This window comes from Pantherophis guttatus, chromosome 6 (assembly GCF_059756535.1).
Source record: "Pantherophis guttatus breed Tessera chromosome 6, ASM5975653v1, whole genome shotgun sequence".
In the NCBI taxonomy this organism is placed as follows: Eukaryota; Metazoa; Chordata; class Lepidosauria; order Squamata; family Colubridae; genus Pantherophis; species Pantherophis guttatus.
The window spans coordinates 44,927,546-44,949,070 of NC_142068.1; the positions used below are offsets into that span (position 1 = coordinate 44,927,546).

The following is a 21,525-nucleotide window of genomic DNA, read 5'->3' on the forward strand; positions in this document are numbered from 1 at the left end:
TGAGTTGAATAAAGATAGGTATCCATTAGTGCAATAAATGTGAGACCAAGTATATAAGCAAGAAGGTTTGTGAGTACTTAGGGATAAATATATTTACCGTGCAATCTTACATCCTTATATCCAGAATTGAGTTAATTAGATTCATTCCAAGATATAGCTAGATGACTAAGGGATATGCCTTGCAAAGAGAAATGTTCCTTATGCATAAAGATAATCCTCAACTAAGTCAGTGAGGTCAAAAAATGAATCATCATGTGATCAGACCTGATTTTACAACCATTTTTATTGTGGTTACTCCTGTCAATAAGTGAATCCAGCACCCCCAACTGAAGTTGCTTATCAGAAACCAGCTGGAAAGATTGCAAACCATGATAATGTGACTGCAAGATACTTAAACCGTTTGTAAATGTGTACTGGTTGCCAGGCAACTAAATTGAAGTCATGTGATCATATGGGTGGTGCAACAGACATAACTTTGAGAATGAGTATAAGTTATTTATTCCAAGGCTGTTGTAACTTCAAACCAATGTTAAATGAATGGTCATAAGTCAAGGACTACACATAATGCGTCTAAACTGGTGAAGGTTTATCAGGTGAGTTGTCAAGATATTGTCAAGGTTGGTTAATGTTTTTTTCTGTTTTCTTACAGAACCAAATAATTACCGAACCCTCACAGGACGAGCAGTGAATGGCACTCAGTTCGGCAAGGACTATACACAGCTGAAGAGACTGCTACAGTTAATCCGCACCTACTCCCGAGCCAGTCTGTATGGGCCCAATATTGGGAGACCTAAAAAAAATGTTGTCACTCTCTTGGATGGGTAAGTGATCATGACAAACAATGCAGAAAGCTAAAAAATAACTATTAACTATCTACTCGGTTTATTATGATCCTCTTTCTATTGTGAGATATAATCTGCACTGGTTCCATTTAGCCTGGGAAGCAATACCTATCTTCAGAATTACTATATAATCTCTTATTTCTTATAATAGGGAAGCTTTGAATTGCTCATTGTAGGCTGAGAGAATAATGCACAGCCTAGTAAAGAGCTCCATCACCATTAGACATGAGAGATCAGAACCATTCCAAGATATCTTATCGCCAAATGTGAGGGGACTGGCAACTGGTCATGCTTTTCCAACTATTTCTCACCCATCCTGAAACAGGAAACTACATTGACATAACATTTGGTGACCTTATTGCCAATTCCTATCCTGCATCATTACTTCTGTTAAAGCTTTCTCGTGTTGGGATATGTTAAGCATAGTGATTGCTTAATATTTCTGGCTTTGATGCCCTGTGTCTTTCTGAACATTACAGGTGGCAGGAAATAATTCACCAATCAAAACACTGATGTAATTTGGGGCAAGGATGGGAAAATTCTGAATTTTAACAAGTGGCTGTCTAGCCTCTCCTTTGCTACTGTGTGGTGAAGCAGGAAAAAACAGGCCTCACAAAGTGTCACATCATGCTGATTTCAACTATCACAGACAATGCCCTACTGATCTATGCCCTCCAGGGGACTCTAGACAATGCCGTGTTCAAAGGTAGTATTGGCTAAGAAGGTCCTATAGAACCAAAAGGGATGCACTCCCCCATCGACTTCCATGGCGATCAATTTCAGTAACAATTTGAGAGTAGAAATAAGTTCAGTAATCATTCCTTAAGAAACTCAGGGACCTGTGATACCAACATATGTTCTATGACCTTGCCCCCACAGAGAATTTATCTAGCCTGTTGAATCTAAAGTAGTCTTTTAGTACTACCCTTTTAACATTAGAAATTTTAAATTTATATTTTCTGATCCCTTGGGCATTGCTGTGTTTGCCATATCTGCTTACAAACCACATGTTAAGATGACAGCAAGCACCTGAACTACACAGGGTTTCCTAATAGTATCTAAATAGGAATGTGATATATTTTCTTGTAATAGGAATAAAAGATTCATTATGTCCTTTCTAGTTTTGTGATATATGTTTTAGCAACTAAATCTAAAAGAAAGGAGAACTGCTAGTTTCTGAGTCAAAGCTGATCCTGTGCACCATGTCTCAGAGCTGACAGAAGGACTTATGGGATGATTGAGCACCTATGATTTGGCATAGGTGTTAAGATGTTTCAGTCCCTGTAAAAATGTTCTGGGACATGGTTAAAGGTCTTATACATGCTATAATCAAGATCATAAGCATAATTTCAGTTTCATTTAGTGAGCACTTCACTAATCGCCAAATTGTCATTCCTAATTATGGCCGCTAAAAGAGAACTACATATAATTAGTTTTTTCCTCCTCAATATCTTCTGTTTGATGGACAGAATTTTTTTTGTTTTTGCTTTGTTTGGTCCAGACTTTGAAATATATATTGATTTTTACTATTAGGGAATTTTAGAGAAACAGCAACCAGAGATCAAGATAAGAAAAATTGGGCACAGATTTTATGAGAATAAGCTCCAACATGTTGCCTGTAAAACTGTTTCCAATCACTAATAATTCTGCTGATTTCTTGAAGAATTGTAGTCCTATTTCAATTTATACTAATAAAGAATAACTTATGCAGTTAATTTTCTTGCCCATGTATAATTATATTGATACATATCTAAATCATGGAAAGAATCCATTTATTTCACCCCGAAGATTATGAAAAAGGAGAAGAAAGAAGGTTGCATGCTACAGAAAAAAGTACATCAGTGCATTTCATTAAAAAAGGGGGAATCTAGGGAATAAGTGTCTTTTTATGTCTAACCATACCCAACAGGCAGCCTAGGTTAAAAACCTGAAATGTGTCTAAACAATGGTGAGTAAAGGTGTTGTTGTTAGTTGCGAAGTCGTGTCCAACCCATCACAACTCCATGGACAATGTTCCTCCAGGCCTTCCTGTCCTCTACCATCCTCTGGAGTCCATTTAAGCTTACACCTACTGCTTCAATGACTTCATCAGCCACCTCATTCTCTGTTGTCTCCTTCTTCTTTTGCCCTCAATCTTTCCCAGTCTTCCTTCTCATTAGGTGGCCAAAGTATTTGAGTTTCACCTTCAGGATCTGGCCTTCTAAAGAGCAGTCAGGGTTGATCTCCTCTAGGACTGACCGGTTTGATCGCCTTGCAGTCCAAGGGACTCACAGGAGTCTTCTCCAGCACCATAGTTCAAAGGCCTCAATTCTTTGGCACTCAGCCTTTCTTAAGGTCCAACTTTCACAGCCATACATTGCAACTGGGAAAACCATAGCCTTGACTATATGCACTTTTGTTGGCAGGGTGATGTCTCTGCTTTTTAGTATGCTGTCTAGATTTGCCATAACTTTCCTCCCCAGGAGCAAGCATCTTTTAATTTCTTGGCTGCAGTCCCCATCTGCAATGATCTTGGAACCCAGGAAAATAAAATCTGTCACTACCTCCATTTCTTCCCCATCTATTTGCTAGGAATTGAGAGGGCCGAATGTCATGATCTTAGTTTTCTTAATGTTGAGTTTCAAGCCAACTTTTGCACTCTCTTCCTTCACCCACATCAAGAGGCTCTATAGTTCCTCTTCACTTTCTGCCATTAGAGTGGTATCATCTGCATATCTGAGGTTGTTGATATTTCTCCTGGCAATCTTAATTCCAGCTTTTGATTCATCTAGCCCCGCATTTCTCACGATATGCTCTGCATATAAGTTAAATAGGCAGGGTGACAGTATACAGCCTTGCCGGACTCCTTTCCCAATTTTGAACCAATCAGTAGTTCCGTGTCCAGTTCTCACTGTTGTTTCTTGACCCTCATATAGGTTTCTCAAGAGTCAGATAAGATGGTCTGGTACTCCCACCTCTTTAAGACTTTTAACTTGCCACAATTTGTTGTGATCCACACAATCAAAGGCTTTAGCATAATCAATGAAGCAAAAGTAGATGTTTTTCTGGAACTCCCTAGCTTTCTCCATGATCCATCATATGTTGGCAATTTGATCTCTAGTTCCTCTGCCTCTTCGAAATCCTGCCTGTACTTCTGGTAGTTTTCGATCCACATACTGCTGGTGATCCACATACTGCTTACTTTTAGAGAATAAAAGGTATACTCTCTAAAAAGGACTGGCCATGCTATGTGCCTTATTTAGAGTGACACTGGCTTCAGCTATTTATTTTGTTTATGACAAAAGTATCAATGAATTGAACACTGTATTTTCACTTCTAAACAGATTGTTCACTTTGATTTGCAAAGTAAAGTTTGTGCAATTGAATAACTAGTAGTTCCTGCCTAACCTTTTTTTGGGGGGGCGGTGGGGGGAGATTTGGGTTCAAAATTTGAAAAACTGTTAAGATGTTTCAAAGAGCTGAAAGTAGTATATTCAGTGTTAGAAGATAACCAGTACAGCACAACTTTGGATTCAGTTGCATCAGTTGAAACAGAAATAGTTTCCTGTAGCTCAAATCTGACAGTGCTGGAAAGCATGCTTGTAAAGTACAAATGTATCTGTATGTGGATGTGGGTGGGTGGGTGGGAGTGTAAATACAATAAAGAGGCCTATTAAAGTTGCATTTTTTTGCTGGGTCAAATTTCGCTGTATCTAGGTAATTTCTTTACCTATTCTGCTCTATTCTTGGTTTCAGTTGGAACACTTGCACTTGAATAAAAATATAAACCATATTTTGTGGCTGAGAATTTTAAATATGAACAGGCTGCACATTTTAGAAGGAATTGGAAGATTTTGGATTCCTAAACCTTCCCGCCATCACAACAGTCATACACTCTTTGAAATGAGATGTGTTCCAGATTTTTCTCCTTATTTTCTTGTTCTTGTTTTGCTTGTTTTTGTTATTGTGGTAAGATGGTAACCATTTCCTTAATGGTTAAAAAGTTTGTGTGTATGTACACTGTACACCGTATACACATACACAAATACACACACACACACACACACACACACACACACACAGAGTATGTATTTGTATACATACATATGCATACAGTATGTATAGTGCATACATATATACACACATACAGTATGTATATATGTGTGTGTACACACACATGCATACAGTATATTCAGTGCATATACACACACACATACAGTGTGTGTGTGTGTGTGTGTGCATATATAATGAGAAAGGCTCTTCAGTCAGTTTCTTAGGGAATGTACTTTTTGTAAAATATGTAACATAATGAAGCAAAGTATTCAGCTTGCTGTCACACTGTCTACCCACTTCCTAACTTACGTGTCTGACCTTATAACCAAAAATTCCTTTGAAGTATCTGCATCAAACAGTGGGCTTTCCTACCAACGGAAGTAAAAGTAATAAAAAAAAAACTTTAGAAGTGTGAAAATAGGGTGAAGTACATTGCCAACTTTCTTGTGTTATTGATGTTTGACCATATAATAAAGATGAACACATATAAAAAATGGATTTCGTATGAGAGAAAACATTATGCATCCATGAAATAAGTGTATCATCTTTATAGTTTGTGCTGTCAGATAGGTATGCAGACTACCTTGACAGTTTATTTGATTTAAGTTGCCTCCTTTGAAGGGAATGTTCAGCCTTACATGTTTATGATCTTTTTTTGCATGCTTTAGAACTGCAGTCCCAATCTCTGTTAAACTGTAGCTATTATCTTACTGACTGGATATCTTATAGCTGAATTCTTCTAAAAGTCACCATATTTAGAAAATTTAACAGATTCCTTTTAATTCAGTTGTGCAAGTGTGCATTTCTGTGGTATCTTGCTATTTTTAATATTTATCAAATAATTCATGTTATATCATATATTGTCACAAATATATCTGCATTAATAAGTATATCTAAGACATATTTTCCCAGCCTTGGGTCCTCCAGATGAATACTTCCAGAATTCTCAAGCAATATTCTCTATGTTATACTCCCATAGTTTGATGGAGAAGTTGGGGAAGACTGCTTTATGGGGAAGTGTTTTTTTCCTTCTCCAGCCAAACGTGGATTTTGAGAATGAAATAATAGAGAGAATTGGGACACGACAGATTGCTGCATCAAAGTGCTATATTTCAGTCTAGAAAAAGTACAAATGTACAAATAGCATACATTTTACTATTGCATTATAGACCTCCATTCTGCATTAAGGCTGGTATCAGCACTCAAAGCCATGGAGTAGACAAAAATGAACCCCCTGTCTAAAATAATAAACACTCCAAAAGACAGCCACATGAAACCCCATGTTGGTAAAAACATATGAAATCCTGTAATGCACACATTAGTGACAAAACAAGCAACACACAATGGTAAAATCTGATTCCCTTTCTTGGGTTAATTCAACAATCTCTCGTCACAGGACTAATGCTCTTTCAAAACTTTTAAAAACTTACATATTTTAAAAACTTACATAAGGAGCTGGAATAATAGACAAGCACTTTCACAGAAGATAAGAATTCAGTCTCCCCTGTAATTCAAACTAAAAGAGTAGCGTCTAGCAATTAGAGGGATAGGGTCATGCTTGTAGGACAGGTCCCAACCTCTGGTTGAGTCATCAACTACATCAGGGGTGTCAAACTCAAAGCCCGGGGGCTGAATTCAGCCTGTGGGGTACTTAAATCTGGCTCTCAGGGCCACCCTGGAAACAGCAAAGAACTGGACTGCGATGCTTCTGCCAGTGAAAATGGAGTTCGGTAGGGTTGTGTGTGACCTTCTCGAGCTCCATTTTCACTGGCAGAGGGTTGCAGGAGGCCATCACAGGTGAAAATGGAGCTTTGGAGCCCTTTTTCACTGGCAGAGAGCTTGGGCCACCACCTGTGCCCCTGACATGAGTGATGTCAAGATGGCCACGCCCACCCTGGCCATGCCTACCCCAGTCCCCCAAGGTCAAACACAACCCTGATGTGGCCCTCAATGAAATTGAGTTTGACACCCCTGAACTACATCATTGATAAAGTGTGCTAAACCATTTAAATGGTAAAAATTGAATTGGAAGAAGAGTAAGAATATTATTTTAAATCTGGAACAGCTGTAGTTGACTTAAACTTATGATTTTAAGTCTCTCTGGGGTAACTAGTTATGTCAGGACTCTCCCCTAAAAAGCCACAACATCATCAACAACAATAAAAGTATTGTAGATTATGCATGTCCTTGGAGATAGAAACCATTTGCCTCTTGCCCCATAAACACAGAAAATAATTGTAAATCAAAAAGCTTATTTTTAAGCTCCATTCCCCTTAATCTTCATTGGGTATTGTCAGATGGAAGATTACTAATATTACCAATTAAAAGATAAAGTGCAACTATTTCATCTTTTAAGAAAAAAATATGGAGGAAGCAATGGAATCATGAGAGGTTTTAAATAGAAATAATATCATATGAACCTCCTATAAAATTCCATTAACACAATAGGGGAGTTGCAGAATAACAACAGTAACTAGAACAGGGCTGTCAAACTCACGGGCTGTGGGCCAGATGCATCATGCGGTGGCCATGCCCCTGCCTGGTTTAGCGAAGGGGAAAAATATCCCAATATGTCATGTGACAATGCCATGATGACGCGAATTTGATAGCCCTGAACTAGAAGCACCTATAGTTAAAGAAAAATTAATTTCAGACACAGACCAGTTTATAGACCACACTTTTCCTTCTGTCACACAGAAATAATCCTGTGGCAGTGTTCTAGAGACTTCTGTTTTTATGAATTGCAGGTTGTTTTACCAGATATGAAAAATGAACAGAGATTCCTCATTTAACCTGTGTTATGGCTTAGTACTAAATTATTTGCAGGTCTGCATCTCCCCACAGTCAGCCTGACCAATTTGGTTAAGCCAAGCAAAAGCAGCTGGTTGTCCCCAGTTTTGGGAGGTTTGAGAGATTGAAGCCTGGAAATATTTCTATGCGATGGGCCTGGCTTTCTGGAATGGTTTTCCATCTGCCTTTTGGAAAAGTTGAAAACAGAGCTATCCCAGAGTGTCTATGGGGTCTGATGCCAGGAATTGTTTTGCTTTATTTTACTGTACTTATAATGCGTATTTTTGAATATTATTATATTTTGTGTGTCATTGTGGGCAACCAAAAGAGCAGCATGATATAAATCAGATAGAGAGTTAGAGATAAAAATGTGGTGCTTTTGAACATGCCTAAAATACACGCTCTAAAGCTATGATTTTTTCTAGGAAAGTCCTTTTCATGAACAGTTAAATTTAATAGAAAACAATAAATGAACGCTGTCATCTGTGCATGTTTATTATTCTTATAAGGTGTGAGATTCACTCTTTTTTTCTTTATGTTACATAAAATTGACTCTACCTGTCCTTCATATGAACAAACATTATACTATATAAACATTGCTGATTTCGTTTTTTACACATTGCAATTGATATTAGAGGTTGCCATTAATTTCTTTCCCAAGATCTGACTGACACCGCAGACATTCAGATATGTTCTGAGATAGTTCTCTGACCATTCGGTAATTCAGAGCCCATTTTTTATATACTGTATGCTGCAGAATGTTGATATATGACAAACATGGAAGGAAAACAGATGTGGATCAGGAAAGAAAAGCACACATCAAAGAATAACTATCAAATGCTGGAGAAATATCTTGGAGCCCAAGCCATTACTTCTGATTCTTGCAGAAGAAAAAAAAAACTCAAAAGACTGGAGAAGGACAAATATGTGACATCTATATTTAAGAAGGAGAAGTTGAGGAGTTATAGACTAGTTAGTTTGACTTTTATACCCTGGAAGTTATTAGAATGAACAATAAATCAATCTTTTTAAGCACCTGTGGGAAAACAGGGTAATTGCTAGTAGCTGGCATAGATTTATGAAAATGACAACAGGTATAACCAATCTAGCAGACTTTTGGCAGGGAATTCTTCAAGTATATCTGGCCAATATCATAGATATCATACACCTTAACTGTAAAAATCATTTTACAGTTCCATGGATCATGGAACAGCAAGAAGAACAAAATAAAAATTGGAAGAATTTCATTTATTTTCTGTCTAAATGAGCCACTCATCTCATAAAGCAAATGACTCTATGCAACATACAAGACTAAAACAATACATATATAAATCAATTATCATTAACAATTATTTTTTTAAAAATAGAAAAAAAAATTGGAACAAAGAAATACATAGAAGAAGGAATGATAATAATATGAAGCCACTTCATAAATTCACCTGTTCCCTGGGGAATAACCACATCTTGAGGGATCTTCAGAAGCTTAGAAGCAATGAGGCCATTCTCACATCAGATGGAAGAAGATTCTACAATGCAGGTGTCATAGCAAAAATGGACTGCCACCTAACGCCCACCAGATGGAGCTTCCTAGACAACAAAATCCATAAAATGACCACTCTGTTGGATCATGTGGAACAGGCAGATGAAATTAGATAGACGCCGTTCCTCAAATAACCTGGTTCCGTGCCATGTAGAGCTTTCAAGATTAAATCGGTGTTGGAAACAAATTGGTAACCAATGTAGTTCATGCAGCACTGATATAATATATACCGTATCTTCTTAATTATAATAAAGGCTTTGAAGGTTTTAACTGATTATAAACCCTTCTCAATACTCTATGATTAACCCATATCTTGAACAGTCTTAGGCTGACTTCTTGTTACTGCTCTTCTGTTTTCTGAGGTTAGAATTGCTGTTTGCACATGGGGAATAATCCTTAAAAACTCTTTTAAGAATTGAAATAATCTCAATTATTGGTGGAGATTGGGTAGCTTTTATCTCAGTACCAGTATTTAAGAACTCTGTTTAACTTCCCTACTTGGCATCTTTTCTTAAGTTTGTCTGCAGTTTTGAGGTTATCTGTGCTTGATTAAAACTAAAAACTGAAATCGGCACATGAAGATTTACAAAGTACTGCACATTTATACTTGGGTGCCAAAGATTATAAATGTAACTGTAGATAAGTCAAATGAAATTAAATCAATTGGCTACATCGTTCTACATAGAAGAAACCCCTGAACCGCAGCACAACCCAAAGCCTCAGTTACTCCTGGAAGCCCCAGCTGCCCTAGCAATATGGCACAAAACCCGCAGCTGCCTCAGGAACCTTCAGCCACCCCAGCACAGTCCAGCCTCCATCTCCCCAGCTACTGACTAATCGTTCCCAGGTCTTGCAAAGGAGAAATTCTTGTGTAACCAGGAGCTGCCTTGGCCTGCTTGATCAGTAGCAGAAGCAAGAAGACTGCAAAGGTCAGTTAGGGAAGAATGCAGGGTGCCAAAAGGGCATAGATGTGGAGAAGATATGTGAGTGGGGGAAGTGAAGTGCTCCTGAAATGTGGGTGAGTTATCAAGCACCTGAATTTTGATCACATGACTTCAGGAGCACTGCAATGGCTGTAACTTCAAGAACTGGTCATAAGTTCCTTAGTTTAGCACCACCTTAACTTCAAACAGTCTCTGAACAAATAGTTGTAAGTCAAGGACTACCTATATCTCATCGGGAAGGATTTCAAGTGGATCTGGCCTATAAATTATCCCAATTTTATAGATTGGTTGGAAGGTACCACTGTTTCTGTATGTTTGCCAGAAAATAAATGATATAAAATACGCAAGGCAGAAGTGGTATTCAGCAGATTCTGACCAGTTCTGGAGAACCAGTAAATTTTGAGTAGTTCGGAGAACTGGTAAATACCAACTCTGATTGGCCCTGCCCCCATCTATTCTCTGCCTCCTGAGTCCCAGCTGATCGGGAGGAAATGGGATTTTGCAGTAACCTTCCCTTGGAGTGGGGAGGGAACGGAAATTTTACAGTATTCTTCCCCTGCCACGCCCACCAAGCCATCCATGCCATGCCATGCCACTCCCATCAAGCCACGCCCACAGAACCGGTAGTATAAAATTTTTGAATCTCACCACTGATGCAAGATAGATTGTGTTCTTTTTTGAACTGGTGTTCCCTATTTTCTTATAAACTTGCATTACCAAGACTTAGATGAATGAATCACCTAATTCAGTGCTGGTACAATTGGTTCAAGTTGACTATTTGATATGGCTTTCCCCTTCCAAATACTGCTTTTATTATTTTTTAAAAGAGTCTTCTGAATTTTATAAATGGATTATTACTAGGGAACTTTCCAAAGAGTAAAACATCACTCTTTGGAAAGGGGTACAATGTATAATATGATCCAATGATAATAATATGGTTAATAAATTTGAATGAGCACAGGAAAATATGTGGAAACTCCTGGAACTCTAATTTGATATCGGAAAAAAGCAAAGAAGGGATAGATCTTCTACAGCTCTACTATGATGGACATGCTGCAAAACAGCTGAATGATGGCACTTGGTAACAGCTGAATGAGAATTCCAATTCTACTACTGCTTTGCCTTCACTGCTCCTTCTGCTACCTCTTTTTGTTGATCCAACTCCATGTTTCCCCCAAAATACGACCTACCCCAAAAACAAGCCCTAGCTCGATTTTTATGCCTGCACCTAAAATAAGCCCCACCCCCAAAATAAGGCCTAGTTAAACCTCGTTCACCGTCTGGTTGTACGAGGTGGGGCAGGCATAAAAAACAACCTAGGGCAGGGGTGGGGGATGGAGCAAGGAAAGCAGATGCACTAGAGACCCTGGCTTGTTTCTCTCCCCCAAACTCCGCCAGAAATGGGTCTTCGTGAGGCTCGTCACGCCAGTGCAGCCACTTGTGGCAGGACACTGCAAGCCTTGTGTTGGTGCGTGTGAGCAGTGGCACTGCTGCAAGGCTCATTGCGCCAGTGCTACCATTTGCAGCAGGACACCACAAGGTTTGTTATGCTGCTTGCATGTGCAATGGCACAACAAACCTCGCAGCGTCCTGCCAAGAGCAGCGGCACTGCACGATGAGCCTTGCAGAGTCCTGCGAGGTTCATTGCACCAGTGCAGCTGCTTGTGGCAGGACGCCGCAAGGCTTGTTGTGCCGGGTCCACCACTTGCGCACGCAACAGCACAAACAAGGATGGGGGGAAATTAAGACATCCCCCAAAATAAGGCCTAGCGCTTATTTTGGAGGTTGAAAGAAAATAAGACCGGGTCTTCTTTTTGGGGAAACATGGTACCACTCCAATGTCCAACACTAGAACCAAGGCAATTCCCGCCATTCCATTCTGCAAGATATTTGGAGAAAATTCTTATCATCCGACCACTCGCTTGGAGACCTCAAAAATAAGACCAGCAGAAACTGTGTTGGTCTATCGAACGTTGGGAAACCCCTTCTTTTTTGTCCCAGGACTTGAAACTACCAAACTTTCCAAATCATTGCAACCACCTTTCACAATCCCCTCCTACATCCATTGCCATGAATGCCAAAAAAGAAAAATGAAATTTCTCTTAATAATCTGCCTGAATCGCTTCATTTTGGGTGTGGTTCTGGTCAGTGTTGATGGGGGAGGCAAGATATGAAATCTACTCTATCTATTCTTGTTTAAAATCTGCATAAAACTGCAGGAAGATACCCATTGATGGCACATAGCACAGTATTATCAATATGAATTAGAATTTAATAGTGATAGGTTGAATGACTGGCATGCCACAAAAGTAAATTATCTACTATCTAAATAACTATTAGCAAAGCTGAAACTATAAATGAGGCAGGATTAGTACTCTTAATATTTTTGTGCTGAATAAATTTATCAATATGATGTTATTGCTGATTCAAGAAAACAATTTTATATCACATTTGGAATGAATAAATGTATGTGTGGTTAGCAAGTCATGTTCAAATCTCCATTGGAACTGGAACATTGTGACTCACAGTATGAGTGCAACTCACTATGGCATGTTTCTTACGTTGTCACTCTCAGTATTCACAGTTACTGAGATTGTATTACATGACTAAACTAATTGAAAGAATTCCCCATGATTAGCTGTGCTTCCAGACTTATTTGTAATTCTATCCATCAGTGCACGTTGTGCAATTGCTCCATCTTTTCTTTCTTAAGGGATTCTTTATAGTGAAAAAAACACTGGTGGATTATAAACAGAAGACAATAACATCTGGATCTCGCTATAAAATTCCATGAACTACATGTTATGATTGCGTAATAAATGGCTTGTCTGGAATCTCTGCAGATTTCCCAACAATTTTTAAATGGAACACAATTGGGAGGGTCTGCCAGTTTAATCCGCGCAGCAGCATTGGGGAAAGAAATGGGAATCTTTTCTTCTGAAACTGTATCTTTTCCCTTCCAAAATTAGATGTTGTAGTTTTGTGATCAGCAAGAGAAAATGCTAGCCCACTTTCAGTTCTAGTTGTGAAATCAAATCATTCCATATATTTTAGATAGTCATGGCGTCATACACTTGTGTACACTTAAATATTGCACATATTGCTTTTGCCCACTTCATAATCTGATACACATTTCCCAGCCAACTGCTAGAGTTCTGTCTCTCTTGCCTTTCTCTAAAAATAGTGCCTGTTTTAAACTATATTTGGTGGAAATTTGAGGAGTTTCAATTCCAAAATATTCAAAAGAAGCCATGTTCAGAAAACTATTTTAAGAGGTTCAGATCTTTAAATACTATAGCACTAATTGAGTCAGGATTACTGTCTTAAATTTATTTACATTAGATTTTTCTTTCATTGAAAAAGTGCATTCAGAACTGAAGTAAGCATGAATATTTATTCCATACTGCATTTGGCTCGTTTATTTTGAAGCATGGCTCTCACAAAAGTGAAGTCATTTGGTTTATTTGACAGAAAAACTATCACATGTATGCCTTTCTCTTATGCCCATAAATTTACCAGCTTTCTGTATTTCACAGGTTCATGAAGGTGGCAGGGAACATAGTAGATGCAGTTACCTGGCAACAGTAGGTATTTTTTCCTCTCTTTTTCCTCTTTCAATGTTTATAAAAGGATGATCATAATAAGAAGGTTGGATGCAGGACAGAGTGGAACCTAACATTGACAGGGTCTTCTTCCGACAAGAGAGAACTCAGAAATGTATCCTCATTCTGCTCTTCAGAGTTCAGTCTTTTGCATGAAAAAAAGGAAGAGGTACTCTTCTAATTATGTAAAGCCAAAGAAATTCAGCAGGTGACTACGGATTACATATTCCTGTAGTTTAGCAGAACCTACTAAACCATAGGTGTAGATCAACCTTGGCATCTTTAAGACATGTGGACCAATTCCCAGAAATTCTGGGAGTTGAAGTCTACATATCTTAAAGTTGCCAAAGCTGAAAAACACTGGTGTAGATAATCTGCAGTCATTAAGCTGAATAATAACTTTAAACATTTTTTTTCTTTAGTATTGCTAGCTGGGACTGCTGAGCATTGTTATTCAGATATCACCTCTCTTTTAGTGTTTATTTTGACTATAGTGCAAAGAGACTTGACATGAAGTTTAAAACAGGTTATTCTAAAAAAGCCCTAGCAAGCCCTTGGAGTACTTCATATTCAGGTAGAATGGTATTCTGAAGAAAGTTCATATTGGAAGTCAACTTAGTTTCCTGAATAATTAATGGTTTATAGCAGAGTTCCAATCCCTGGTCCATGGACCAACACTGATCCGCAGCATGCCAGCAACTGGCACAAACAAGCGAAGCCCCATCCATGGGATGCAGGCAGCATGGAAAACTATGTCCATGGAAAAATCCTTCTCTACGGAACCAATCCATGGTGCCCAAAAGGTTGGGGGACACTGCTTTATAGGCCAGCAGGTGAGTCACATTTACTTGCTGTTGTAAGGAACAGCTTGCAGGGAACTGACTGAATGTAGAATCAGTGTTGAGCCAGTGGGCTTCAGAAAAAAGCAGATGGAAAGAAGCAATTTCTGCTCTTTGGATTGTTTATCTGAGCAATCAAGTTTCACTATCCAGTGATAACACATGGTATTTTTGGAAACTCTCATGTGCAGCATTTACTAAGACTGAAGGGATTATTGTTACTGAAGAAAGTTTGATTGAATTAGTACATAGTAGAAAGCCTGGCTATAGGAATTTTGCTGTAGCAGTCCTATTAGTTGGGGTAGCTCCCTTGAAAAATAGTTGAGATTAATGTTTGGTGTTTCTTCTGCCTACCAAAATGGCTTTAGTGCCAGTTATAAATTGAATTCTGAAAACTAACAATGGTCATTGATTCTAGGGATTTGGCTGCTAGCATTATTGATATTTTCAGAATGATGAGCACTAAAAAGGTGTTGCCTTGCACATTTTTAATAAATCATGTCCTTCTAGGATTCCATATATGTTTTCTGATGATAGCGAAAATATCATCCATAAATCATAAACTCACTGTATGCACAATAGTCATCAACAGGTCTTATACAGAGAAAACAAATACTTTTATTCAAGCAGTGTAGTTTTACTTGCAACAAGTCTTGTTGATGATTGTCTTGTGGCTGACAGAAAATAAAGCATAATAAAATCAGGTAGATGGAAGGTGTTCTCAAATCTCATCTAAACTATCACTAGCACAAATGCCAGAATGCTGTTCCAAGGTTATTGCCCTCTGAAGGGAGCATTTTCCAAATAATATCATAGTTATATTCATAACGCACTATGGTAATTTAGGATAATATAGGTTCAGACTCTTGTAGACTATGCAACTCTTTTCATTATGCTATTTTTCTTCCTAACTTTCAGAAATATGGGAATACAGATTACTTTCCCAGAAACAGACACAGCATCTATATAATGAGAATAAGCCTGGATATAATGAAAATGTCACTGTTGGCCACATGCTGATTTGTTACTTATTGTGACTATCACATGTTTTATGGTCTATGGTGACTGGCAGAGCATTTGTGAGATATTTGCTCTTGAAATATGTATCATGAATTTTGTAGGTGTTACATTATATCAATGGAATAAGAGATTCCATGGACTGAAATAAAGAAAAAGCAAAATGTGTAATATTCCATATGATGCGTCTGTATGTCAAGGTGGTTTGCAGCCATGACCCTATCACTGAGATCAAAATAATCCAGATATTACAGTCAGTATTTTTTCTCAGGAGCCCAGGTTGGACTAAGGCAGTGGATGCTTCTAGATTAAGTATAAACGTGAACTTATTTGCTACAATTTTCTACAAATTGTAATCTTAATTAAGTCCTATTTGTATGATATTTATATAGAGATTTAGGAAGAAATTTGGTGCAGGGTTGGGGGAGAGCATCTACTTTCTGGAAATTACTACTCCTGTCATTGCTGGAAAACGATATTCCCATCCATATCCTATCAGAACTTCTGTTGCCGTGGTTTTTGGTGTTGCTGTGTGGTGAAGGCTTTTATTTGAAAATTGTGTATGCATGTATACATGCAGCACATGTTTTCATAATAAATTATTGAGAAAAACAGAAGTCAGAAACTGAAACTGAGCAATTGGAGTTGGTGGATGCATAGCATGTCAGTAATGGTTAATTGTAGTACAATAAAGGCAGGAGAATATCTCAGATAATGCAGAAGAATGCTGTTTGATGCAATTATTTTACAGATCAGCCTTCTTTATGGTGCAAATTCCTATCAGCTCACATGCTAGCCTTCCCTCCCTTCTCTGCCTGGATAACCAAAATGTTACTTTGATGAAGCAAAGTGGAAAATACTAGGTTTAGGCTTACATCTGAGAATTTAGTAACTGATTCACACAAGCAGAACTGAAGCACCCAGTTTTGTATAAACATCCCATAAATTAGATCCAGTATCTATATTGAGAAAGGGACAGTGGACCATACAAACAAAAACACAAGACCCAGGCTTGGGGTAAGCTGGAATGGAGAAAGAAAAGGTGATACAGATCTAATTTCAAGCAGACCTCCCTAGAAATTCCTGAGTGTTGGGAAGTGGCCTTAATGCCATTAACTGAAGTAAAAGTTAGGGTCAGATAATGGAGCAAAGTTTCCTCTGCAATAAATTGGAGTAAAATAAAAACAGCTGTGCTGAAGCCATCCAACTTTGTTCATTATATCCTGTCTGAGACTAATGGGTCTGAGCAGCTAATTGTGTCTATTGCTGGAAAAATGTATCGAAGATATAATAGTTCTGTTTAGTGAAGGAAATGGCTAGTATACAAATCCGCAGAAGAGGCTTCAGTTTGGTTTATGTGGCAATCTAAACTTGGTTATTGTGCATGCATTTAGACCACAAGCACAGTATGGACAGTATATGAGCCAGCTGGGTAATCTTGGGCCAGTCACTCTTTCAGCCCAACTCATCTGAAAGGGTTATTGTAAGGAAAATAGGAGGAAGGAGTTTAGATATATTTGCTATCCTAAGTTCTTCATAAAAATAATAAAGGTGGGATATAAATAAAATAAATAAATAAAATGATACTGTGATATATGTTGAGATGGGAGGTAAAAAGCCTCATTTGTTCAGGATGCAACTTGTTTTCTTGCCTTAATGTGGCATTCAGAGTGGAGGCAGAGTCCTTTCAATCAAGCTTAGTGAAAATTGTCTGAATTGCACAGAATTGATTTGATCTTTGTGACAATACTTCCCAAGAGGCATAGGAATCCATTTGCTGCAAATGAAAAGGCGTTCCACCAGCAAGAGCAAAACTGCACTGTCACATCTGTGACAAGTGGGCAAAACAATTTAGATTGAGTTTCAGAGTGTAATTAGTGAGATCAAAGTCTATCTGGTCCAGTCTCCTGACCAAAGATAAAATTGTCAACATTACATATCATGTTAAGCCAATTAGGCCAGAGGGTGCCAAAAGCATAAAAATGATGAACCAGAAAAGAAGGTTGCAGATCATAAGGAAATCACTCTTCAGTGAGGGAGGACTTGATCTCATTCTCTGCCACAAGTGGGGCATGAAGTGTGCTATCACACTCCTCCTCACTCATCTCTTCCCAAGTCTAAACATCTTCAGCTCCTTTAAATTTGCCTTTATAGGACTTATTGCTACTCCCTTGATTCCTTGTTCCGTTCTCTTGTTCCGTTCTCTGTACCTGTTCCAGTTTATCTACGTCCTTCTTAAAGTATATGTGTGTGTATATGCCTTTAAATTTGTGTAGACTCACAGCAACTGTCTGAGCACATCGCTGCAGTTTTCTCCACAAGATTTGCAGAAGTGGTTTTCCATTATCTTCTTCCTGGGATGAGAGGGAATAATTGGCCCAAAGTCATCCAGTTTGTTTTTTACCTAAGGAGGAACTAGAACTCAGAGTTTCCCAGTATCTAACCTGATCCCTTTTACCACTACAGCAAACTGCCTCTCTTTGTTGTACAGTCCCCATAAATTGACAAAATACTCAATATGGTTTCTGAACAAAGTAGAATAATGTGGAATTACAGGTAGTCCTCAATTTACAGCAGTTCATTTAGTGACCATTCAAATTTACAAAGGCACTGAAAAAAGTGACTTATGACCATTTTTAAAGCTTATGACCTTTGCAGCATCTCCATAATCCTGTGATCAAAATTCAGATGCTTGGCAATTGGGTGATACTTATGACCGTTGCTGTATCCCAAGGTGACGTATCACCTTTTGACAAGCAAAATCAATGGGGAAGCCAGATTCACTTAACAACCATGTTACTAACTTATCAACTGCAGTGATTTACTTAACAACTTTGGAAGAAAGGTCGTAAAGTGGGGCAAAACTCATTTAACAAATATCTCACTTAAGAACAGAAATTTTGGGCTCAACTGTAGTTGTAAGTTGAGGACTACCTGTACTTTTTCTCATGATTTGGAAACTGTACTTTTGTTAATGTAGAGTTTTTTTGGTAGCCAATCATATCACTAGCTCATAGTAAGTTTGCAATTGGTTACTATGCCAAAGATCTTTTTTCAAATAGAATTACCAAACAGCTTTCCCATTTTGGTACCTCCCTTATACAGATATAATTATGTTTCTTTCAGCTTATTTTTCTGAACTACCAAGCTTGTTTTGAATTTTATCTCTATTAGCTATCTAATTTTGTTGTGGCTGAAAATTTGATAACATACTTTCTATCTCTTCATACACATCATTAATGAAAATACGGAAGGAGAGGGTTAAGAACTAAATCTTGTGATATCTCATCATCTCGCTTGAATTAGATGAGGGACCACTGATGAGCACAGTGTGAAAAGTATAGCTTGGAACCCTGACACACAATTTGAGAATGATTGATTGTCAATCCACTTTATTGTCATGCTATCCATATCACTTTTAATTGACTAATTATTTAGTAGGTTATCAATAATCTGCTCAATTCTTTGCTGAAATCTAGATATCTTATGCCTACAGTATTTCTGCAATCTACTTAGTCATAAAATTAATCTTGCAAGAATTATTCTTTACAAATCCATGCTGATTTCTGGTAATTACCTCATTGTTTTCAAAGTAGTGTTTATCATCTGTTCTAGAATTTCTCCAAGTATAAGTGTTAGACTGACCAGTCTATAATTCCCTAGATCCTTCTTTTTATCTCTTGGGGGACAGAGAAACAACATTTGCTCTCCATTGTATGGCACTTCAGTTCTCCAACAGCAAACATATTTGTCAAAAGAGGCAGGCATATCTGATCTACTGTACTGGGAATGCCTTTTGTTTGTGCCCAATTGGCTTGGATGGGAATTCTACAAAAGCACTTATGTGAAAATGTTATAAGGCTTAGCAGTAGGTCTCTGAACCTACTGAGAATAGTAATATAATACCTAGTTTAGAAATACAGAACAATAGACTCAACGGCTAAAGTCTTCAGAGAAGATAAACAGAATAGATCAGGAAGGCACTGATCAAGAAACCAAGCATAAATTACCTTACCTCTCCTGGGTTGCTAGACAAGATGTCTGTGGAGCAGCTACTGTAATTAGGTCTATCTACATCCTGAATGACATCCTCCCACTCCCCACTCTGGTTTGTTCCCTATTAGGTTCTCCACCCATTACTATCTGACAATTAGATATTGGCGTGCCTGATAATGTGTTCCAGAGCTCTCATTTGTCAATGCTGCATATCTCCTTGTAGTTTAAGAGAATAGATCTGGTTGACAAACCAATGCTGGATTTATGCATAGTTATATTTAGAATGTGCTGCTGTGAGACAGCTAACATGCTACAGTATGATAGATGTTAAAATCTGGATCTATTATAAACTATAAGTGCTCACTCAAATTTTACTTGAAACCAAGTTTTTTGAGGTCAAGGTTTTTTTAATTAACGCAACATTAATTTAATCTATGCATCTCTTGCGCTTTCTGCTAAGTATTGCTAGATTGCAATATAACATGAGTGTTTTGAGAATATAGGAAAATCACTCTATTAGTAGTATGGTGGTTCTATGATTTTTATAAACCAAGAAATAAAATCTAATTAAAATATTTCAGGAAAAAGAACTGAAAGAACTAAAATAGCAACTTTGAAGCAGTCACACATTGGCTTACAGTGGTTTGGATCTGGTCTTAGCTATACTGAGAGAATCCCTTCTTGAAATCACAGCTATTGTATTGATTTGATTAGATCTTTTCTAAGCTGACTAAGTTTGACTAAGGCTGAACCTAACCCATTAATAATAAAATAAGTATTTCCCTGCCTTTCTTGTATTTATGGCTAGCATTAATGAAGACAATTAGAAGAGTGAACAAGATGTATAACAGATCTATCCCAAAACCCTGTTGGAAAATACAGGCATTAATACCTTGAGGGAACCCTTTCTGATATTATCAGACCAACCAATTGGAAGAAGGCAATAATGAGGACAACCAGATTCTGAGTTGCGAAGGGCTTTAAAAGTGACAACCAGGATTTTTAATTGTATCTACTAGCAAAGTGGTAACCAGTGCAGCTCTGAAAACATGGAAAAATGGAGATGCATCCATAACTATTCAAGCTGTTGCATTCTGGACCAGCTGTGATTTTTGAATTCTCTTCAAAACTAGCCCCATGTTGAATATATTGCAATACTCCAACCAAAAATGACCAAGCCATGAATGACTATGACCAGGTTCTCTCATTCCAAGAAAGATTCTATATGGAGTTGCGCTACTTCCATTTCCTCTTTAAGCAGGAACTGAAAATCAAAAGAAATTATGAACCATGTGGAATGGAGTAAACCTAAGCAAAACTACTTACTGAATTTCCATAGAACATTTTGGATGGTTTCCTAATCCATAGCCATTTCATTTTTCTAGGATTGATTTTTAAGCTTGTGTCTCCACATCCGGATAGCAACACAGATATTGTAGCATTACATCTGAATATACTATACATAACTTGTTAATTTACTAACATTGCATTTTACTGTTGACTCCTTCATATTAAATTAGATACAGACAATCCATCAATATATTCCACTTAAAGGTAAGCAGTTTCTAGCTTACCACGAGTCTCTGAGATCCAACTTTATAGCAGGATAACTCTGTTTTACCTGTCTTATATGTACCATCCAGTAAATTATTTATTGATATGAACAAAGAATAAGATGAAAGGAAAGAAAATATAAGTTGGAATCAGTTGGTAACGTTTAGGAAGTTGATTCCAAAGTACATAACAGAAACAATATCCTCCCAAGGTTATTTCAGCTATGATCCTGAGCCGACATTATTATTTTACTTGAGATTGTTGGTTCTGCTGAATCTAGCCTAGCTATTATCTCATGTATGTGATTTTTTTTTGTATTTACAGTACAGTGCATAACATTACTTGAGAAGATCAAAGTGATTAATTAGT

At 37.7% G+C, this 21,525-nt stretch overlaps 1 protein-coding gene across 1 annotated transcript in view; it reads left to right on the top strand.

Annotated features, from left to right (window-relative positions):
• Nucleotides 1-21,525, top strand: part of HPSE2 (heparanase 2 (inactive)) — a 138,000-nt gene that overhangs the window by 98,767 nt on the left and 17,708 nt on the right. Inside the window, exons 5-6 of the mRNA XM_034439853.2 lie at nt 650-821; nt 13,685-13,732. Of these exons, the coding sequence (XP_034295744.1) occupies nt 650-821; nt 13,685-13,732 (220 nt within the window). The remainder of the gene's footprint in view (nt 1-649; nt 822-13,684; nt 13,733-21,525) is intronic.